The 22,690-nt window shown below is 47.1% G+C and overlaps 1 protein-coding gene across 2 annotated transcripts in view; it reads left to right on the top strand.

Moving 5' to 3' along the window:
- The window catches only part of SLC35F3 (solute carrier family 35 member F3), a 179,856-nt gene extending 161,028 nt beyond the window's left edge, over positions 1-18,828 (top strand). For both annotated transcript variants that reach the window (XM_027685297.1, XM_027685305.1), the window contains 5 exons: positions 5,499-5,718; positions 11,735-11,860; positions 14,300-14,492; positions 16,042-16,131; positions 17,159-18,828. In XM_027685297.1, coding sequence (XP_027541098.1) covers positions 5,499-5,718; positions 11,735-11,860; positions 14,300-14,492; positions 16,042-16,131; positions 17,159-17,403 — 874 coding nt within the window. In that variant the 3' untranslated portion in view covers positions 17,404-18,828. The remainder of the gene's footprint in view (positions 1-5,498; positions 5,719-11,734; positions 11,861-14,299; positions 14,493-16,041; positions 16,132-17,158) is intronic.
- Positions 18,829-22,690: the final 3,862 nt, after the last annotated feature.

Genomic DNA, 22,690 nt, shown 5'->3' with positions numbered 1-22,690 from the left:
TTGTCTGTCTTCTTTGCTACAACTGGCTTGTGAGTCCTCCCAAAAGACATGGCATGACATTTTAGTCCATGTCTTTTTTTTTTTTTGTACACTGAAAGACTGTTGCACATCTGCAGATTATTTATCCATGCTGCCCTAATTGGTGCAGGGATTAGCAAAACATGTTTTGCCTGCCAATCTCTAATCAAGAAGACAGACTAACTGGCACGGTGGTGGCTTTGCTGTGCTCCAGGGAGATGATGCTCACTCTGCTGAAAATTAGGAGCAATTTAACTAAATTCAATTTGCAGGTACAGACCTTGCAAGGTCAAAGTAAGAAGCATAGTCTACAAAGAAAAAATATCACCCGCTAAGAGCAACAGCAGATCCAAACCTGGTTTGGAGACGGCTACAGTATGAGCACTGAGACAATGAAAAAATTCTAACAAATGTTAACAGTCTGGAAAGGAGAAATAACTGGCCTGTACAAAGTATTCCCTTAGGATGTGTATTCCTCCCAGAAATTTTCTACTTTGCTGCATCTTTTCCAAAGATGTAATGGCAGATTCGATGGCTTACTAACCTTTCTGGCATAGGTTTGTTCTGCAGGGAGTATCAAGAGACCAAACCCCTGGCCTGAGTACACTATGGGTACTTTGTCTGGTTCTTGTCTACCTTTGCCTTTCATAGATGGGATTTTTTTTTTCAAAATAGGGGCAAAAAGCATTCCTTCTAGTATTGGCAGAATTTTATACATTCTTTTGTTTTCTATGAGGTTCAAAGCAGTGGAGAAACATCCCAACCACCTAGCAATGGTTAAAGACAAAACAGGCAGTGGAAGATATATAGTGTTAAATATATAATTGAGAACTCAATAGGGGAAAAATGGAGCTTTACTGTCATATTTTATTTGCAAGTTTTATTTGACTGCAACACCTGCTTTCAATATGATTAATTCTTACTTAGCATGCCATTTTGGCACTGACAACTTCTGATATACTTCACTGCGGATGCTTGGTTCCAATGACAGAGTTATTTTGCTAGTATTGTGCTGGAGACAGGCCTAATCAGGTACAGCTAATTTGCCATTTGCTGGATTAATGAAGATATACACTAAAAAGTGTATGAGGAAGAACAAGAACTAGTACACAAAAGATTAACAAAACCAGCAAACAATTTAGAGTAAAAACACAGAAAGATCGCTGTGCTTTAGGCTTTTCTGTAGCATCTTTTACTCCAGCACTATGGTTGCTGTAGTACCATAGCAGCTACATGCTGTTCCCAAGTGACACTACACATTTCCTTCAGGCCAAGTTGATAGGGCACCCTGTGATAAACAGCAGGGGACCAGAATCCCCATCTGGGAGAGAGGACTGCAGTCCAGCCAGTGCTGGTCAGGACTTGCTAAACCCTGCTTGGGGGTTTGTGCCACAGCGGCAGCAAGGTGGGTTCACTTGTGCTATGTAGTTCCCACTGCTTTATTTTATACCTACAAGCAAGTTTTCATCTGTCCCCATTGCTGTCTTCCTATGGAATAGGTTGCCCTGAAAGCCAGGCAGCCCCTTCTGCTCCCAGATGCCACCCATCCCAGTTGGCATCCTGAGGAAGAGAAGTGTGACCAGGCCAAGTTTCTGCCCCTCTTTCTCTTCTTCACCATCCCATCTACCCTGACACACAGCAAGGATGTTTTCTGCAGCAGCCACATCCACTGCAGAACATCACACTGAAAACACTTCTCAAGAGCCACATGTAACCAGGCTGCAGTGCTCTCAGTTTGCATGTAGACCTCCTCCCCACAGTGTAATCCTGCTGTTTATTTCAGTCATGAGCCTTCAGATTGTCTGTGAACATGGATATGAACACTTCTGGGTGGAAGCAAACTTTTCTGTATGGCTGCTGCAGCAGCAATTAAGCCAGTTCATTTCTCTTTCAGTATCCTTCCTTTGACATTTCCATTTCCTTCTTACACAGACCTTGGCTGTTGCCTTGGCTAATGCCTTATTTTTTTTTAACCAATTGCTGTGATTACAATGGAGCTCTATCTCATGATGGCAGAATCAAGAAAAATAATGCAGGAAGATTTATCTCAAAAATACAGCATTACACCTTGCCATGCCACAGCTTCTTGCTATCTGCTGCCACCTTACCTGAGAACAGCCCAGCAATTGTAGAAATTTACTCCTCACACAGAGGATTGCACAAAGTAAGGAATGAGTGGCTCTGCAGGGCAGCTTCCTTGCCTAGGAGGAGCCATGCTTGGCATGACCTGGGGATACACAGGGCCAGGGCACATCTGAGCTTTGTATCAGCTTTTCCCTATAGTCTCTCTGGCTGTTGTCCACACCCACAGTCCCACTGCCTTGTGGGCAAAGCATGGTGATCCCAGCAAACAAGTGAGCAGCAGGTTGAGATGGTAGGTGAGAGCAGCAGGTGCAGGATTTCTGGTAATGGGGACAGGAGTAGGTTTGATCAGTCTTCGATGACAATTTCTCTTGAGGGGGATTTCTCCTTCCAGATGTGCACTGGATGTGCCCGTGTCTGTGCTGGGCCTGGAAGTTGGTGGACAACGGGAACAGCTGCATTCAAAGGTTCTGTCAAAATATTCAAGCTGATAGTTGGATTTTCTGGAGTAATCCCTGACTGTTTTGGGCTTACAGTGTAGGTTAAATCACAGTCCTGCCTTGCTTCACATAACTATTTATCTACTATTACTCATGGACAGCTCTTCATCAAATGCTTCCTGGTACAGCTTCACAAGCTGTGCTGTGGCACCAAGGAAAACCAGTTTTCCCAGTCAGCAGTAGCAAACCTGGGGACACAATTATTTGTGAGAGTTTTATTTTACAGCACATAGTCATTCTGGTGCACAAAATATACCACATTTTCCGTGATGCTCCTCGGACTTCACTGAAGATGCCAGGTCCGAGAAAACCATCTGCAGCAGTGTACCCATTATGAACAATGGGGCTCGCTGTGGGTGTGGGTGAATGTCTCGTAGCACTCTCCACAGCCTTAGGTATCCTTGGAAAAAAGCTTCCTTACAGCTCTGTGCTGGATAGGGAAACCTCTGCCATAAGGAGGTCTCCTTTGGAAGCTGGAGCCAGCCTACAAGAAGCAATTCATGCTTGGTGAAACCAGCCAAAACACCTAAAAGGAAGCTTTATTGTATAGACCAGTGAGAAGAGACTCCCAAAGTGGGGAATGCAGCTCAGAGTCCTGATCTACGCCAGTGCAAGGCTGTCTTTTGAGGCATCAGGGCACTACACTGGCTGCTTCAGGGATGAGGGCTGTGATATCATGCAGATCCACTGGTATCTAGTAAACAAGAATCAGGCCCAGAGTACAGTGAAATCATGTTTCTACTGTATATGAAATAGTGATAGCCAATTCTATGTGTGGGAAACAGATTTTTGGCAGGAGGAGCTTTTTTCCCCCCGAATAAATCCCAACATAAATTCCATTTCTGTCCTTTGATTTGACTATGGCCTTTCTGTCACTCTCATACTAATCTTGCTTAACGTCATTTAATTTAAATTGTGCTGGTGTTTTTTGTTTTCAGAGCATTAGGCTGGCTGCCTGTGACACCTTGGCAGTCCAACCTGCCCTAGTGTCTTAGGAAGCAGGTTTAAGCCTCTAATGAAGTTCAGGACTGGCTTTTTCAATGTGTCTCTGGTTCCCTGTGCACTCCCTGTGTGCCCTGTGGCAAGTGGCTAGTATAGGCAGGCCTGTGCAGGACTGAAGGTCAGACTTGAAGTGGGTATGGTGTTTGTGGAAGGGTAGACTGGATCCAGGCCATGTGCTAAGCACATGGTCTGTCAGGGCCATGTGCATCCCTGAACAGTCCTGCATGGTTCCAGCAGGTCAGAAGTTGGGCTGTGGTTTGTGGAGTGGAGGAACATCTCTTTTACTGATACAGAGAGACAGTTGACAGGTTTGTCAGGGAATAGGCTGCTGCCAGCAGGCAATTTCACAGAGGACAAGGGACAGTAATGTTCTGGCTGTGACACTGACACGATGCAGAACCAGCAGCTCAAATGAAAGTGTCCATGTACAGCAGCCAAAGTACAGGGTCATCCCATCCAGAGATGGGCTCGTCTTGCATAGCTATAATTCAATACAGGGGAGTGGCCGGCAACAAAACCCAATAAACACAAAATAAGTGTTTCCTCTACCCTGCAGCCTTGAACCTGCTGGAGCAGAGGGGATGTAGGCAGATGTACAGTTTGGGATGGGAAGATCTGATGAGACTCAGAGCATAAATGGGGTTCTTTAGGTAATCAGCTGGTACAGCCCTGTCCTCTTAGAAAGTGGATCAAAATCATGCTTTCATCAGAGTCCAGATAATGAGCTTTACATGCCCAGCCTCAGGGAACAAACAGCTTGAAATTCAAGGCAGCAATGAAAACCTATTCATCCTTTGCTGTCAGAGGGAAATTTAATTTTGTTCAGATTTTGTCAAAACACCCCAGTAAAGTACTTCAGGACCTCAGGGGTTTTGCAGGTTTGAAAGCAAGCAGTGGCAGCGCAGGCCAGGGCAGAGCTCAGTAGGCTGCTGGCCACAGCCCCAGCCCTGCAGGCTGATGTTTTCCTTCTTTGTGTTACTAAATTTCCATGACACCGGCAGCTTTCTAGCTCTGTGCTGGGCAGGGGCTGGCTGCATGCAGGTTCCCCCCTGCAACACCTCTGCAGAGGTGCCCTGGCAACCCAGCCCAGCCCTTCCAGCAGGGCCAGGCTGCACCCCATCACCTCCTACCTCCTCCCTTCAGGACACAAACTGCTGGTGCTTCTGTTTCCTGTGCCTGGGCTGAACCTGCTCAGGCTGCCTCACACTTGGGGGTTCACAGCATCCCAAGCCTGGACTGCACACATGAGCTCCTAGCTCCCCACTGATGCTCCAACTGATCCAGCGTGTCCCCGGATGCCACTGTGCCATGTCCTCACCCCAGTGGGAGCAGGCAGCTGCCTGCTTGCTGCCGCCTCCTGCTCCTGCCTTGATGCTGGTGGGGATTTGATCCAAGTCCCACCCCTTGGGTGGAAAAACCCCAAACCGGGCTCCCGCAAGGCTTCTTCCAAGCCCCACATAGCAGATCAGATGGCCACCAGCTTCCCATGGCTGCAGCAGGAGCGGGGAGCTAGGGGCTTTGCTGCCAGCCCTGGCTCCTCAGCATCCTGATGCCCACAGGGGTGAAGGGAGGAGGATGACTCCATGCTGCTGCTTCAGGATGTTCACTGTGAAGGGACTGATGATGAGAGTGAGATTTCATCTCCTGTCATCACCTCTCCCCTTGTTCTTTCTTTGCTGTCCCTCCCTTGTTTGCAGCCCCCGCCTGTTTGTACCCTGTGCAGGTGCTGGTTGCTGCAGCAGAAGCTGAAACTTGTTTTTCTTCTCCTCTTTAAGGTGTGTGCCCTTCTTTCCCCAAAGGAAATGAAGAGAAGCAAAAAAAGCAAAAAAAGCCATATATTTGCTGCAGACTGTGACTGGCATATGTAATAACACTGCCTTTCTCTCCTTGTTTTAGGGAGTGCTGTCGATTTTTTGGAGACAATGGCTTGACTTTGAAGGTGTTTTTTACCAAGGCAGCACCCTTTGGTGTTCTTTGGACACTCACAAACTACCTTTACTTACATGCAATAAAGAAAATAAACACTACGGATGTCTCCGTGTTGTTCTGCTGCAACAAAGCTTTTGTGTTCTTGCTTTCATGGATCGTTCTGAGGGACAGGTTCATGGGAGTGAGGGTAAGTGACTCCTTATCTCTGTCTCCCTTCTTCATCCTCACCCTCTGTCTTCCCTTTACCCCTTGCCTCCTGCCATCTGAGACAAGCAGCACCCCTGCAGACAGCTGAGCGGGCACAGAAATCCTTATGGAGCAGGATGTGTCCTTCCCTGCAGCCTGCCCAGGTGCCTGTGAGCTCCTGGAGACCCTGGCTCCCCCTAGTCTGGAGCCTTGTGCATTTTCCTTCAGGAATGAGGTAATTTGCTCCAGAGCATGTCACAAAGGATATGTGCTATCTCCGTGTTGCTGTGGATGTGTGTTGGGCTTTGCCAAACCCTTCTGAGGGACTATTTCCAGGCTGTGGCACCAGACTTAGTTATTTCTGACTGCATATTCCAGCAAACCCTGGCTGCACACAATGCATTTCTGGTCCCAACCTCTGAATTTAACAGGGCTCTCACCTTTCTACGTGTGACAGCAGGTTTGCAGTACAGTTATGTTTTGCATCCATGTTAGTCAGCAGCAGCTGTGGACAGGAGAGGAGAGCTGTGCTGCCCTTGCCCCCCTGTGGCCAAAACATGTGTATGTGTCACTGATGGAAGATCCCTGTCATGCCAACTCATAGGGACTTGCATCTGGCCAGCAGCTGTGGGCACCTCAAATGTTTGCTTACACCCTAGTCCTGCACCCCACGCAAATGCCTGCTCCGCAGCAGCAACAGAGCCGCGTGCAGAGGGTTTATCAGAAAACCACTCAGCTCCTTGCAAACCCTGCTGCCATGTAGGCATCCCTCAGCACGTGGTGTCCTCTGGAAGCAGAGGGTGGGGGTGGGTAACCCACCAGCACTGGGGCCAAGTAGCTCCTTCCAGGGCCAGGAGTAACTGGAAGGAAGAGGCACCAGTGTGTCCCTCCTGCCTTGTTGTACCAATTAATATTAATTAATAATCAATATTAACAGCAATAACTGTAGTAATTCCTATTTCCTGCCCATCACTTGAGGACCTCCCTGCTCACCCACCTGGGCAATGCTGTTAGTGCTCAGAAGAGGTTGTTAGCCCTCGCTGCGTGGAGCAACCAAGTTAACTTTTTGGGAAGCGTTCCCTGACTGGCAGGAGAACTTGGCAGGAGAGCTTGGCCAGCCTTTCTGTGGTGGCAGCCAAAAGGCTGCTCAGGGGATGGTTGCAAAATGTACCTGCCAAAAGCCCGACCTGGCCAGCTGGTGTCTGCCCACCCCCTCTACCCCGGTAGCCCTATGCTGAAAACAAAGTCACTCTGGTTTTTGAGTGCAGAGGTATCCTGAAATGATCCTGGAGGCAGAGAAGTGCCACTGTTATCATAGCTGGACGTGCTGACCATTTTGATAAATCAAAAAAAAAAAAGCTATTTTTGTGGTCTTCATCTCTCTTATGGCACTGTCAACTGTAGCACTGGTGGGACACTAGGAGAGGAAGTGTATGAAGGGATGACCACTGCTGTCCTGCACCTGCAGCTTGCTCCTCATTCTCAATGTGCCATCTCTCACCACTGGATAATACTGTGGTGTGGAGGAACAGAAGCCAACCTGTGTGTAGGGATACCCACATGGGCATACCCATGCTGGAGCAGAGATGCTTCTCGTGCTCTCCTGGGTGCATGCCATGATTGAAGAGCCAAGATGGTCAGGGACTCTCCAGCAGTTTACCGGGAAGGCATGGCAGGTGACATGCCCTGGGGGATGAATCCTGCTCTGGATGCCTCCCTTCTTAAAGGGGCAGAAGGAGTGGAAGGAGCAGGGAAGCAGACTTGAGTGGTTGTCCCAGCCATGTCCAGCTGTCCTTCATTTCCTATCATCACTGCGTTGGGAAAGTAGCAATGAAACAGAGAACCAGAAGAAGGGCCAGGGTAGTGGGGGCTGTGTGATGCTCTTGCCATGTGTTCCAGCCCATCACTGTGGCACCTGACACTGGTGAGGGGTGCCAGGGGGGCTTCCTGAGAACCCACGTTTGTACCCAAGAAGGAACACAGCTGTCTCCTTCCCAGCTGATGGGCCAGCAAGGGACCTGGGTGCAGGGGGAAGGGGTTCACAGGCAGACCAGGCTATTCACTCTTGAGCAGTTGTGACATCCTGACCTGTGGCAATATGAGAGTGAGGAGGCACTTGTCCCTGGGGACTGGAAGGGCACATGGCAACACAGCAGTCCTGCCACCCAGTTTTGTGTGGCACAGAGGGAGTGCCGGGGCACTCCTGTCTGCAGAGGGACATAGCATGGAGTCTTGGGAGAGAATAATTTTCTTCCCTCTTTCCTCTCTTTTCTGTACAGCCCATGTGATAGGCAGCAAGCATGGCACTGCTGAGGGATAGCCTTGGGATGAACCCCAACACACAGCCTTCTTCCTAGGACTGTCAACCAGGAGGATGGACAGTTGCTAGGGCTTCGCTGGGAGTGACCTAGGGACTGCAAGCTAGCACACAGCCCAGCCCCAAAGCTTGTGGTCCCTCGGGGCCACACTCTGTCAAAGATGCTGACCCTTTTAGAAGCATCCTTTGAGAGGGTATTTGGTAGACAAGGGCTGCAAGGGTGACAGTGCCTTGTCCTGCTGTGAGTGCCTTCCCACGCTCCTGCTCCATCCCCACACCATCACAGCAGGGTGGATAGAGTGCCACAGCAAAGCTCTGATCACACATTTGGATGTCCTTGTTCATGCCTGCTGAAGGAGAGGCCAGTTGAGAAAGGCAACAGCTCAGTGGGGTTTAAGCAAGCACAAGTGTTCTACTTGACCTTCAGAAGTGCAACTACTAGCTCTATAGGCACTTAAATCACAATTTGACTGGAATTTAAATGTAAGGGCAAGCTACAAGTTCCCATCCTTGCCATTCAGGCATTTGCAAGGGCCTACATCTCCTGTAATGAAGTTGCGATTTTCCCCCTTTCCCTTCACTGTGCCCAGAGCAAGGATCGACTGGGCTGTGAGCTGTCAGAGAAAACACACATGTAAATGAAGCTGTGAGTGCCTGAAGCTTTGCTTCTGCAAGCCCTGCAGCACTGAGACATCTGCAAGGAACTGCAGGCACTGTGGTGTGCAAGCAGCCTGTCACTGCCACTAACAATGTGCTTGAGAGACAGGCTGAAAGGCTTCGGGAGAAGGTGTGTGTGACACCTGGCATGTCGACAAGGGACTGAGAGGTGAGGCCAAGCCCCATCTAACAGTTGTGACATGCTTGATGAAAGAGGCAAGGACCTCTGCCCCCACAAAACTGTTTGCAGACTGCGTATATTTGCTTTGATCTTTGACTTCGGTGTTTCGGTCCATGCTACAGTGAATAAAACAGCTCAGGATCCAAGAGAGCCTTTGCTTGCAAGTGCCTCCTGTGTACATAACACATATAGACAAGCACATCTGCCTGTGGGATTTGGAAATAACTATACTATCAAATCCCAAATTGTAGTCTTCCTTTTCAACCGGGCAGAGATAGCCTCCTGGAAAGTGCTCTGAAGTTGATCAGCCCCTGACTTTAAAAGTAAAACTGGATACTCTTCATGCTGCAGTTCATTAATGTGTCCTTCAGGTTTCCACCACAGAGGCACTACAGCCACCCTCTGGGGGGCTGAGGAAGGCTCCCTTCGCTGATGCACCTGGAGGTACCAGCTGGATGCCACAGCCTGGCATTCGGTTGTGGTTCCCCCTGGCTCTCCAGTGAAGGCTGGACAAGACCCATGCAGCACAGACAGGAGACAGCCACACCTGAAGCAGATGCTACAGGAAACACTGCATCTTCCACTCTTTGTCACCTGGTCTGTAGCATGGGTGATGTTGAAGGGAGGTACAAAGTTACCATCTTTCAGATAAGCCTGAGTCACGTATCTTGCAGCTCTACAAAGAGCCGTTCTGAGTCAGAGCAAAGGTGCCTCTGCGCCAGAAGCCTGCCTCCAGCAGCTGCCTGTTGTGGACACCTGGAAAAATCTATATAAATAGGAAAAACCTATAATGATATTTCCTTATGAGACTTTCCAGCCTCCAGCAATTTGAGGCTCAAGGACTTCCTGAGATGGAAGCAATGTTTCTATAGCTAATAGTCATTGATGTATTTTTTTTCTTCCATGAGTTTATCCTTGTAAAATTTTACATCCACAGCGTGCAACAGCAAAGCTTTCCTTCACTAGATTACGTGTTGGGTGAACACAAATCGCTTTTTCTGCATCTTTTTCTGCACCTGCCTCATGCTAGTCTCATTGAATAACCTTTTTTCTTATGCCTCTGAAGCCACACAGAGTGTCTGAATCTTTACTTGACAAGCACCAGCACATTGGTGAGAGAACTGCTGAGCTCTTTCAGTGCTGCCTATCTGAAACAGCCCCATGTTGCTGTAGAGCCATGCATCAACAGGGTTTCTCTCCCTGCCTTAAAAAGAAGCTTGTCCAGGACCATAGGGTCCAGTTACACCACCATGAAACTTCAGTTTAGAAATTATGCCACACAGCTGGGCATGGAGAGACCTGATGCCCACAGGACTGCAAGCCAAGATGCTGTATCTGAACCTCTCCAAATCTGGCGTGCATACCCAGCCTGTGCAGCTTGTACAGGGTTCCTGATCAGGTGATAAATCAGATTCTTCAGAACTTGCTGTCCCTCAGTTGGGACGTGCAAGGGGCTGAGCAGCTAGGGGAAACCCTGACCCTCCATAGCCTGCCGAAACTCTGCTTGTGCAGCATCTTGAACAGCAGTACAACAATTTCTAGACTCAAGTCTCTTCTTGTTGAGATGTTATTAGCAGCTGTATTTTCCAGGCAGTGTCAGCTTCCACTGATTTGGACTTTTTTCTAGCCTTATGCCACACTGCCATTCTACAGCTACACCTGTGGAGAAATTGATAAGGTTTTGTTTGCATTTTTCTGTAAGGGGAAATTGAAGGTGTTGACGTCAGTGTGCAGGAGTGATCTGCTGGTTGATCATCTGCTTTATAGGTGCCCCTTGGCACCAGCCCCAACTCAACTCAGGGAAGAGGCTGCTGGTGTTGCTGGGATGGGGACCTGAAGCTGGTAAAGGGGCTACCATCTTGCTCATCAGGCAGCAGCAGAGCTTGGCACACAGCTTGCATCTTAACTGCAGCGCCGGTATCTCTGGTAGGGAACAGGAAAGGTGAGAGGAGGCCTTTGCTTTTGGATGTGTAAACAGCTGCAGCCTGTGAATGAGGCTTAAAACACTGGTATGGCCCTGGGAGAGGGGACAGTTGGCTGGCACTTAACCTAGCTGTGTGTCAAAATAAACTAATATACCAGTCATCTTAGGAGCATCACCATGACTGTGCAGATGAAAGGCATGTGGTCTAAGCAGGGTGCCCCTCGCACCACTGCAGAGTTAGGAAGCATGAGCATGGCAGAAAGCTCTTTTCACCCCAGAATTACCACCCAGGGAGGCTGAAGGCATCTGGCAGCACAATCCCAGAGAAGCCAAGGGTCTCTTGCTGACCCTGTTAAATCAGGGCAGCCTGTCCCCTACCTTTATGAATGCTTCTTCCATTTGGGAGATCCCCTCCAGGCATTGCGGTGTGCCTAGCTGGCTGAATAAACCTTCTGGTCTGAAATGACACATCTAGACTGGAAAGTAGTTGCATGAGTTTTATTCCCGTGTTTATTTCTAAAACCTTTTTTCTCCTAAACTTCAACAGGATTTGAAGCCTTTTCTGCAAGTTCTAGGGAATAACTACTTGTGTATTATTGTCACGCACAGGCTGCAGGGACCCCCTGATGGTGAGGTTCAGTGACAGAGATTAAATCCCCGCTTCAGCTCAGTCAGAGACACTGGACCTGTGGTCTGGCCTGCTGCACATCCCCAGAACAGCCACTCCTTCCAGTTCTGCCTGCAGCTTCCCTGCAGCCAAGGAAACACTAGGGCAGGCAGCATTCACTCCCTGGGTATCAGCCGGGGCTTGCTATTATTTTTCTACATAAGCAGATGATGCAGAAGTACAGCCCTCTCATTTAAAGCTACATGCCTGTTTTCCATTGTGGGGGTTGTTTAGTAACACTTTCTTGCTTTCTCTCTTTATCTCCAACCAGATCGTGGCTGCTATATTTGCTATTGCAGGGATAGTTATGATGACGTATGCCGATGGGTTTCACAGCCACTCAGTTATTGGGATAGCCCTGGTGGTGGGTTCTGCCTCAATGTCTGCTCTCTACAAGGTAAGTACACCTGGGTCTTTGCCCCCCAGAAAGATGCCTGTCACCCTCGCCACTCACTTTAACTGTTCCTGTCGTACTTGCAAACCTCCATGCAGTTCAGTGTCACGTGCCCTTCTTTGAGAGCTCTGCCATGCAACACTGCATTCAGGTGTTCCCTTGTTTTGATGTCTGCCCTCACTTAGGATAAAAACTCCTAATTCCTGGGTATAGTCTTCTCCAGTGTCCACAGGAGGGTTTACAGATGTCCCATATTCTTGAAAAATAAGGCTGCTTTTCTATAGGCGCTGGATTTAATCACTCACTCTGCAGAGATTTAGCTTCTTTTTCAAGTCACTTAGTTACTTTCCCTTGCCAGTCCTCCTTCAGTGGCATATGGAGCCTGCTTTGGGCTTGCTTGGTATTGCTTATCATGGAAATAATCACGTGCCTAAAGTCCAAAGCACATGCCTATGAATCAAGACCTCATCCTGACCAGCCAGATGAGTGGCACTATGTGTAAGACGACATGTAGCCTTCTCTGCAGGGCAGAGCCATTTCACTCAGCCTGAGAGGCGTTTGTGTCTGTGCTGCTCATGGCACTCAGAGTCACAGTCCACACTGAGGAATAAGCATTTGTAGGGTGTGGTTCACCCACTCTGGCTCAGATGTGTAGACTAGAAGGAGGTGTACACATCTCCATCTGGTCTAATGAATTGCAATGTACCAGTCATCCAACAGAAATTGGGCAGGAAAGCCCTGCAGCCATAATAGAGGCAGTCCAGGGAGACTAACCAAACTGAGAAGAATCTCCCTGTGCCCCTCAGCACAGTGCTGCATTGCTTTCTGCTCACTTTTTCAGATGTCTTATATCAGGAAGGTCTTGAAGTTTCCTACAGCTCTTTCCTCTAAAATAGCATTTCCTTGCAAGACCAGAAATGTGGCCCTCCAGACCCAAAGAAATGCCATGGCTCTGGAGTCATCTGCAGGCAGGCAGAATTATTCAAGGCTAGAGCCTAGCTCTGCCCCCTCTTCCATGACACTGCTGCTCCTTGCAGGGATGGGGGTCTCAGGGCTGTTCCACCAGGGTCCATGTACAAGGAGGTTGTGGTGGCAGTGCTGGCAGGGTCTTACTCTGCAGTGCGCCTTGCATGCCAGGACAGATGGAGCTGAGCAGCTTGTTGTGCAATGCATGCCACTGCCACTGCTGCGGCCACTCTGCTTTTCCTTTCCACAGTCTGGCTCAGTTTCCATGAGTTGTGCATGCCAAAGAGGCAGGCAGATATGCAGGCAGACAGGTTGTGCCCTGTGCAGTAGAGCCACCTTGACCAGCTCGGTTACCCCAGGCACAGACACTTCAGTCTGCTGTGCCAGCTGTCTGCCCTGCCAGGGACAACATGCTGTTCTCAGGTGGCAAATGAGTGGCTTTTGGGACACTTTGCTCCCTTATGCAGAACAGCAACACAGCTGCACTGGCCAGTGATGGCTGTGAGGTGATGGGAGTGGGCAGAGCCCTGTGAGCAGGCAGCCCTGCAGACTTGCCTGCTCTGGGTAGGCAAAGGAGAGAGAGCTGACGCAGGCCAGGGGGGCTGCCATTCCAGCACAAACCAGTAAGTCAGAGCCCATTGGCTGTCCAGGTTTGCAGCCAGTGGCAGAGAAAATTGTACCGACAGCCCACGGTGTCCAACAGATCCTCTGCAGATGTGTGGTGAAAAACTGATGTAGACTCCAGACAAGACCTGTTCACAGGCACTCCCCAAATGGGCCAATCGCATCCTTAATTTCTACTGTCTTTTTCCTTCTCCCACTAACAAACCAAAGCTTTTAAATCCCTCCCTGCAGTCTCATTAGCCAGGCTGCATCTGTGCTCTGGACTGAGGCACTGCTGCTACACTGTCTTCTGGGGATGAGTTCCCAGGGAGAGGGTGCAAGGAAGCCAGACAGCATGGACTGCACTTGCTCACCACCATAGCACTCCCCAGGTGGCAGCCCAAGGCCTGGACCAGTGATGCAGGGAGGTCATTGCTTCCTCTCCTCCTCCTGCCCTTCTCCACCAAGTATTCTGTTTTTAATGTCAAGTTTTCTGGAGGTGCTGAAAAAAGAGTAAAGGGTCTAAGCTAGGGTTAGTGACCTTTCCTTTCAGGACACGCACAGACAAAAGTGCTGAGTCCCCTTCCTGCATGGGCTCAGTTGGCACCTGCTCCTGCCTGTGTTCCAAGAGGTGGCAGGAGGGAGAGGGCTGGGCCACACAAGCTGCTCTCCACAGTTGCACGAGCAGCCATCTCAAGTGTTCAGCAAGCATCACTGCATAGGTGTGGGCTGACATTGCTTGGGACCCAGCTTCTTGGGCCCAATCACTGCCCATTGGGCCAGGATGCTTGGTTCCACTGGAGCCAGGACAGAATGCCAGCCTTCCAGGGATGCAGTGCCAGAGAGTTAAAGCCATGTATTTTCCTCTTGTAGGTTTTATTCAAACTTCTTTTGGGCAGTGCTAAATTTGGAGAAGCTGCCTTATTCCTGTCTGTGTTAGCTGTCTTCAACATCCTCTTCGTTACCTGTATTCCTGTCATCCTTTATTTTACCAAAGTGGAGTACTGGAGCTCTTTTGACATCGTTCCTTGGGGAAACCTCTGCGGATTTTCAATTCTCTTATTGAGTGAGTATATGGGGGGCTCTCACAGTGCTTAGGGTGGAGGAGAGTGCCACAAATTGACCACTGGTGGAAGCTGCAGACCTCTCACATGCTGGAGCTGTTTTCCCTTCTTCTCAACATAATTACTTGCTTAAGATATCCTGAGAGGGTCCATTCCTAGGTGGCAATGTATACGTCACTTCTGCTGTTATTACAAAGCCAAAATACTGTGGTTTTCATTAGAAGGTGCAGGACTAAACTGTAAGGCTTGTCCTAACTCCTACTCGTGAACTCTGCATTACAGAGACAGGTGACTTGCCTGGGCTGCAACAGGAAGCAGCCCTCCTGGTGGGGCATTATGTTGGGCTCATCAGCATCCCCAGAGCAAGGAGGTTAGGCCAGGCCAGTCAAGGCCAGACTCCAGTGACTCTGATTCCTGCAGTAAAAGATAATTGCTACTCCTAAAGAGAGGGAAACTTTTGAAAATGTAGTGTTGCATAGTGCTGGTGGAAATTTGGTAGGTGGCACTCCTCTCTTCTGCTGCCACTGCTGTGCCACCAAAGGAACCCAGCTGGGGAGGGATTCCAAATCTAAGCTTTAATGGTTATCAGAAGTGTGATGTTGTTCACTGTTGAACTAGATGAGATGACTTGCTGCCACAGCTGGTCCCTAAACTGGATGATGGAATCACATCTCCTAAAACAATAATTTCTACTGGAAATAGGTCTTCTGTATCCCTATATTCAGTCCGAGCTGCTTTTACCCTGAACAGTCAAAATTACTAACTCCAGAAGTACCTCCAGGCTACTTATCAGTGGACTCAAGGCGTCTGTAAGCAAGTAGTGCAGAACTTGGCAAGTGATCACTGGGGTGTGCAATACATGGGTACTACTAGAAGAGAGTCAGAGCCCGAGCTCAGTATTGGCAAGGCCTTCCTGACTCTGGTAAAGCCAGTCATCTTAAAACAAGAGTGAATTTGGTCCAAAGCAATTATTAATTTGTCATAAGACACTTGATGAACAGTGTGTGGTATTACAATGGAGTGATATTATAATCATCCCATTGTAATGATATTATAATGATATTATAATTTCATTTTATGAAATTATATTTAGCAAGTTCCTGCCTGGAAGAGGGTTAGATTTACAGCATCTTCCACCTGCAGCTGGGGGCAGCTTTTCTACAAAAAAGAACAGAAGCTACTGTTTGGCTGAAACTCCCAGATGAAGAGTGTTTAGTCTTTCAGCAGGGCAAAGTGGATCAGTGGATCAGTACAGAGAATGGGAATTACTGCACATAACACTGAGAGGCAGGCTGTACCCAAACCTCACCCTGATCCTGCCACTGCACTCCAGTGAGATACAGAGTCCCCCATACACAGCAATGTCTCAGGCAGGTGGACATCCAGCACACAGACCTCTGTCCCCTGGTATCTTCCAGGAATAACAACAGAAGTTAATGTACCTTCTATTTGAACAACAAGCAGAGAGAGTAATAAAGCATAAATGCTTCAAGTAACATTCCTTTTGCCTAATTTCACTGTACCAAAAGGTGTTTTTCTTTCCTTCTTCAGCATTCAATATTCTACTAAATTTTGGGATTGCTATTACCTACCCCACCTTGATTTCTCTTGGAATTGTACTGAGTGTCCCAGTGAACGCAGGTAAGAATTTCTGTCTTTTGCATCTCAATGCATACATTAAATCTGTGGCCTTTCAAATACACAGCAGGGATAAAAACAAATAGTTTTATTAAACATGTTTTGCATCTTCTCGCAAAGACTTACAGAGATGACACTGATTAAAAATTTATTCTTTAGGTGTTAAATATGTATTGCATAATACTACATGAATATTCATAACCCCTAGAACTGTTTTGTAAGTTACTGTCTGAAGAAGCCTATGTACTGAAAAACAAAGTAGATTTGAAGTCATTCATCCCTGAACTGGAATGAAAACTCGTGGATGAAGCAGAAATCAATTTTTAATTATTTCTTCAAGGCAGGCTTAACACTAAATCAAAATAAATAAAATTGCTTAATTTTAGAGCAGATAGGTACTAGTAATTCTGCTTGCCTTGTAAATAACATGGCAGGTGTTTATCAAGAGCACTAGACAATTCAATTTTGGGCATAGACTGATACCTTTCTCCAACACTTTTCTGGAATTTAGTGAAAGCCAAGAGATGGCAGAGTCCAAGAGGACTGGACAGAGGCGTGCAGAGGCAACCCCAACCCAAACCAGAGCCACCGCTCCTAAAACCCAGCATGCTCAACTGGTGCCACAGTGCAAGTGGCAGCTCCCACTATACGCACGCAGAGCTGGGCACTGCTCTGGCAGAGCTGGCTACCAGACGGTGCACACGGCTCAGCCTATGCAGGGTTTGTTACTCAGCAGGGCAGTCAAGGTGAGAAGAAAAATTTGCACGAAGAGGCTGCTGTACCGGGGAAGGGAAAGGCCCCTTTCTCTGCATACCTGGACCTCAGCAGGAGTTCCTGTGCTGTTCAAGGCAGGAATGTACCCTGCTGTGTGCTAATCCATCAGGAAGGATAGTGCCCCTGCCATCATTGCCTCCATAGCCATGTTCTCCTGTGAGTCAGCCCTCAGAGCTGGGGAAGTGAGGGGGTGGGAAGGAGATACTGCCCTAACGCCTTTTCTCATGTAATAACACCCATTCAATGTCCCACACAGTTGTTGATCACTACACCAGTGAAATTGTCTTCAACAGTGTCCGAGTAATTGCCATCATCATTATTGGCCTGGGCTTCCTTCTGTTGCTCTTGCCAGAGGAGTGGGATGTCTGGGTAATAAAGCTCCTCACGCGTCTCAAAGTCCGGAAGAAGGAAGAAATCCCCGAAGGGAATGGAGACATTGCTTCAGGACTGCCTAACAAAAACCGGAGAACTCGCCCCTCCATGTCATCCTTTGCTCATTAAATGCTCTTTTTACCAAAACTTTGTGGTTAACCTTATATATGATGATGCAAAGGTCTTTTCTTGGGAAGAAGCACACCTGTCCAACACGGTGTACATACCTGTACAGTTTTGATATGATCACCATCTAAAGCATCAAGTCTCGGCATGTCCAGTTTGCTTGTATTTTTTTCACATCAGACCTTTCACTTAAGTAGTACACTGAAAAAAACTGCAAACCAAGAACCTCTCTTCTCTTTTTAAATGAATGTAATATATAGTCAAAATATATTTGCATAGGTTATTTTAAAGAATGACTTTCATGAAAAGCAGGGCAGACATTTTGAACATTAGGTACTGAATGATGCATTGCACACTGTGATTTAAAAGAAACAAATGCTATGCTACATCACACGTTTATTTTTGACCAGAGCTGTACTTTGAAAGTTTTCAAGGAACAAAAAAAGGAATCTTTTCGGGGACGGGAAGATGGGGGGAAGAGTGGAAGTTAGATTTAGAAATCACTCTATGTAGATGAGCGCATGTTGCGCTGCAAACAGGGAAAATTCAAGCGCTAAAAATGCTTGCACTAAAGCACTAGAGAGAAAGCAGTCTAGAGCCCAAATCTCCTTATTCTGCATATGACTGTAGTCCACGTTTAAAATCATGCAAGAGAAATCCAGTGCCTTCTACAGAACTCTTGTCTTTCACACAGAACCAGGTCCTGCTGCGAGGCACTTGCAATGGCAGGGCTCAGGTTTGCGGCCCCAAGGGACCCCAAATTCCCACTCATGTCAGGACGTGCCTCCCATACACGCCGTGGCTTCTGTGGGAACACAGGGTCCAGGAGACTGCAAGTTTGAGCGCAGGAGACCTGGTTCTCTCCTCACTTCACAGGTTTTACCCCTGTGTGGAGCTGCGCTTGATTAATGCCAATGTGAGGAAGGGGAAGTCTTGGTCATGTGTGGGACAATCTGACCGAAAATGATCAAAGGGACTGGCAAGAGTGTGGTTGCTGATGTACAGTCTGAGAGCATGGACTAAGGGGGTGAATCGCCAGTTGCTTTTACTCCATAATTGTGAGTGTTAAGAGTTAAAAATGTAAGATATTTACATCAAATGTAACACTTTTTATGAAACTTGTAAGCACCAGGATGTTTACTTACGCGATTTTGGTTCGCCATTAAATTTCTATCTGTGATAGATCACATGCTATGTAAAAACAGGGGGGAAAAAAGGTTATAGTTTACTATTTTTGAAGTTTACATTGTTGCATATAAAATTAAAAGTGTTCTTTTGAACTGCTGCCATAGCCTAAGGTCCCTGCTGCCATTGAGGTCCTCTTTGTCTCAGGCAGGGGTGGCATCCACTTCAAAACATTTTAGCAAATCAACTTCAGATTCCATTATCTGTTTGGCAAAGCTAAATAATAAAAGATTTTAAACTCAATCTTAGTCAGTGCTATCCGTTTCCTTCTCTTGATTGCACCTTTACTGCAGTTTGACTGTGGGTAGTATTTAGCCAAAGTGATCAGAAGGGAGAGACACGATCATCAAAATAACCAAGGCTGCAGCTCAATGCACTGGTAGCCAGTCTGTCCTTGACAGCAAAGTCTTCTCTAGACTACCTGGACAAATCCATCTGGAGGGATGCTGTTAGGCATCAGTCAGAAAATACATGTCCAGCAGAAGCAGACCAAAGGAAAAGATGACCTTCCTTTAAATGCATCAGTGACCATCCATGTATGCATATGCTAACAGGTATTTAGGGGCTATGAGTGGGACATGAATTTGTACATTAATAATTAGGCCCTAGACCAGGCTGTATGTTTATCCCCTACATATCACTTGATGACCAGACACTAAAGACTTGCTAACAGAGATTACAAGCACAAGTAAATCTGAGGCTGTGGGAAGCTGCTCACAACAACTGTGCCATTCAGTGTTACACACCTGAATTTTTAAACCTATCTGTTTGGGAAGCAGAGGAGGGCAAAGGGACAAATCTAATAACTGCTTTGAAGGGCACACATAGAGACTTGACCTCAAAGCTCCCAGATTCAAGTTTACTCCACTTCGGATATATCATTTTGTCGTCCTCAAAGAACCTCACACTCCTTCCCAAACCTCTTTGAGGCAAGGCCAGAGAAGAATATACAATCCATTTTCCATAGTCCCAATAAGTGGCAACTTCTGTGATCTCCGCACTCCTTTACTGTGTGTTTGATGCAGTCTGGTAGGTATCCAAAAGTCTCTAAACGCCCCTTTAAAAACTGCAACTAATGTGTGTTTATAACCAAAATGGAAGCAGATTTTTTAGCATTCAGTATGGATTGTGGGAGAATTTGTGCACCAGAAGGGATAGCAGCATTAGTAAAACTCTATGATTTACCAGATGCAACTGTCATTGCTTCTGTTGGCTCATCCTTCCTGAGAACAGGCTAAATACATGAAAGGACCAGGATTTCAAACAGCACTTTATTACTATCTCTCCTGAGTGGGAGCTCACTAGAGCCAACTAGATTTCCCATGTTAAGCAATTTTAAACTGCACATAGACAAATTAATCAGATGAAGTGACCTATATTTCTTCAGGCAACACCTTGCCTTAAGCATAAACACCTGGTCTGATGATAAGTCACTGTGTAGCAAAACCTTCCAGGCAGTGAAGCCCAGGATGTGACTAGGAGAACATCAGGAAAGCAGCATGTCCATATGGTATGTGTGTGCATCTCTAAGTGCCAAAACATCACAGGTCTGAAGCTGAGGAATGAAAGGAACTGGATTTGTTGGCCCTCATCAGAAGGACAAGCCAGAGAGCAAACCCTTCTGCAAAGGCATTAGATGTAACTGGGCTGCCCTTCAGGTGAAGGCAAGATTGAATGCTTCTGATCTCAGAGTGCTGAAGGACTCTCAGGACAAATTCAGTGCCTTGGAGAGGAGGGCTGAGTTGTACCAGGCTCTCCTGCTTGCCCTCTTAGGCCAAAAGCACTGGGGGCAATCTCTGCAGCACCTTGGAGTTGGAGACCCTGCTGGCCTGTGTGGACCCCACGCTGCTCTCTGCAGCAGAGAGCAATACAACACTGGAACTAGCACTTTTAGCCCACCCATAGCCACCTTGAACCTCCTGCTGGGGCAGAACTGCAGGTCCCTGCCTGGTGTCTTTGAAGCTGATCTCCTGCATTGTCAGTGTGTGGCTCCTGCCCTCACAGAGCACCAGTGTGCACCCTTGTTTAAAGGCTGACCTGGACTGGCAACTTTCCACCCCAACTTAGCTCTCAAAGTGTCCTTAGCTCCTCCAGCAAAGGGGAAAACTAGTAATAATCCAGTGGGCTTGTTAAAACAGCAAGTTGGAAAAAAAAATCTCAGGAAAGTATACAGCATCACCAGACCTCATTGCAGCTGCCAGCATTCACTACTGCACAATACAGCACTGAGGAATCCGAGGCAGGCACAGATGTTCTCCTCCTCCCTGGTGTGTCTCTTTCCTTGGCCTGTTGTCTATGGTCCTCTCCTGCTGCTACTTACATCGTAATTTTTATTGCAGCTCTCCACAGTGGCTACATGAGCCTCTCATCAGCCCACGGGGCAGAGATGGGCTGATTTTAAAAAGTTTCTCCTGTTCTTCTGTCTAGAATGGTTGTATTCATATCAGTAGTCTTCAGAAAATACCCATGAAAGGCAGAAATCCAACCACAATAATCAACAGATGAACAGAAGATAACTGAAACCAATACGTAGCTTAACTGTTTTGGGAGCTTATGGTAGACACTAGCAGGACCTGGAGATCACCATGTTCTGCAGATGAATTAGTGTCTCCTGTGAGCTCAGGGACAAGTCACTCATCCCCAGCTCTCCAGAGTGCTTCGTAACAAAGCTAGTGCAATATTGAGTTAGTCAGAGTTAATACAGACAATATCTTCAGCCTACAGAGAAGGCAATATCACCAGGGTGACACCATTTCTGGTCAAAAGCTTGTCTGCTACTGTGCCTGCGGGCCTAAAAACCCACTGAAAAGCAAAGGTTTCCCTGTGCAGTGAACACAAAATTCTGAATGGATTTCCATAGCTCTGGATCATATCCTCAATAAACTCACAAATCTGCACAACTGGAACGTATGGAACTGAAAAGGATGTCATAGGTCTCCAGCCCTTCGGAAACCTTAGGAATGGCACCAGCCACCTTGTCTTGGCTATGTGGACTCAGACAGCAGGTTGGACTGGGTGTTTCTTCAAGGAATGGGGAAAGAATAGAAGCCAGAAACAATGTAGCTGGTGTGAAGCAAGAGCACAAGAAAGCTGATGATGGGATCAAGAAATAAATACCTTTTAGAAAACACTTTCCAAGGGAAGATGCCCATCTGTCCCTTGCAACAACTCGAGTCTGTGCACATGCTGTAAAGTCATAAACTACAGAGAGTTTGCCTTCATGTCCCTGATTTGTACTGCAGAAAGGATGAAGTCTTTCAAGGCCTCCAAACCTGAACTACCCCTTGGCAAAGGCCAAGGCTGAGAACCTTCTTTCACAGTCCAGTCCTCATGCAAGCTGTCTTTGCAGGAACAACCTGCTGTAATGGGTTTTGATTGATAAGTTTAATTACCTCATCATTATTAAAAGAGAAGCAACTAGATTTTCTTCTTTAGCTGGTTCTAGGGCATTTGCATAATAGCCTGCACCTTATCTAGAAGTCCTGAACATTAGAAAGGGAAATAAGGAAGAAAAGAGCTGAAAGATCTTATGAAAATGAAAAGGAAGTCAAATGAACACATGCCTATCAGCAGTCTATAAAACTTCTAAGAGGAAATCTCTTTCTTAAGGACAGGACCAGTAGCTCAAACTAATGTTTCTGAAAATAATAAACCTCATAATTTTTCTACCTGAAACTCTTCTAGAGGGATCTTTAAATATGCACAAGATCATTTTAAAGAAGGTGGCAATCAGTATTTCTCCCTGCGCATTACAGATAAACTAGGATAGAACCAACTTCTTGATAGTGAAGAGTGGAACTTATAAGCAGAGTTATAGTTCTGGAAAAGACTTAAACAAGGGAGGTTGTGGAGCTCATAAGAGCAGTGTATTTAAGAACCTGTTATATGCAATTTCTCTGCAATGATCTAGAGACATTTCTTTAATCCTACTGCTGAACTAGATGATCTTTCAGAAGAGAACTCAAATGAGTTTTCCAGATCATCATTCCCATGTTTCCCTCCAGTTCTAGATTCAGTCCACCTGACATCTCAGCATAGCCATCAGTGCATTGATTAGGAACAACAGCAACCAACCTGCAGAGCATCTTTCACCCAAATGAAGAGA

This window comes from Neopelma chrysocephalum, unplaced genomic scaffold (assembly GCF_003984885.1).
Source record: "Neopelma chrysocephalum unplaced genomic scaffold, ASM398488v2 Primary Assembly neopelma1_23, whole genome shotgun sequence".
NCBI lineage: Eukaryota > Metazoa > Chordata > Aves > Passeriformes > Pipridae > Neopelma > Neopelma chrysocephalum.
This window is presented reverse-complemented; position numbering and strand designations above follow the sequence as displayed.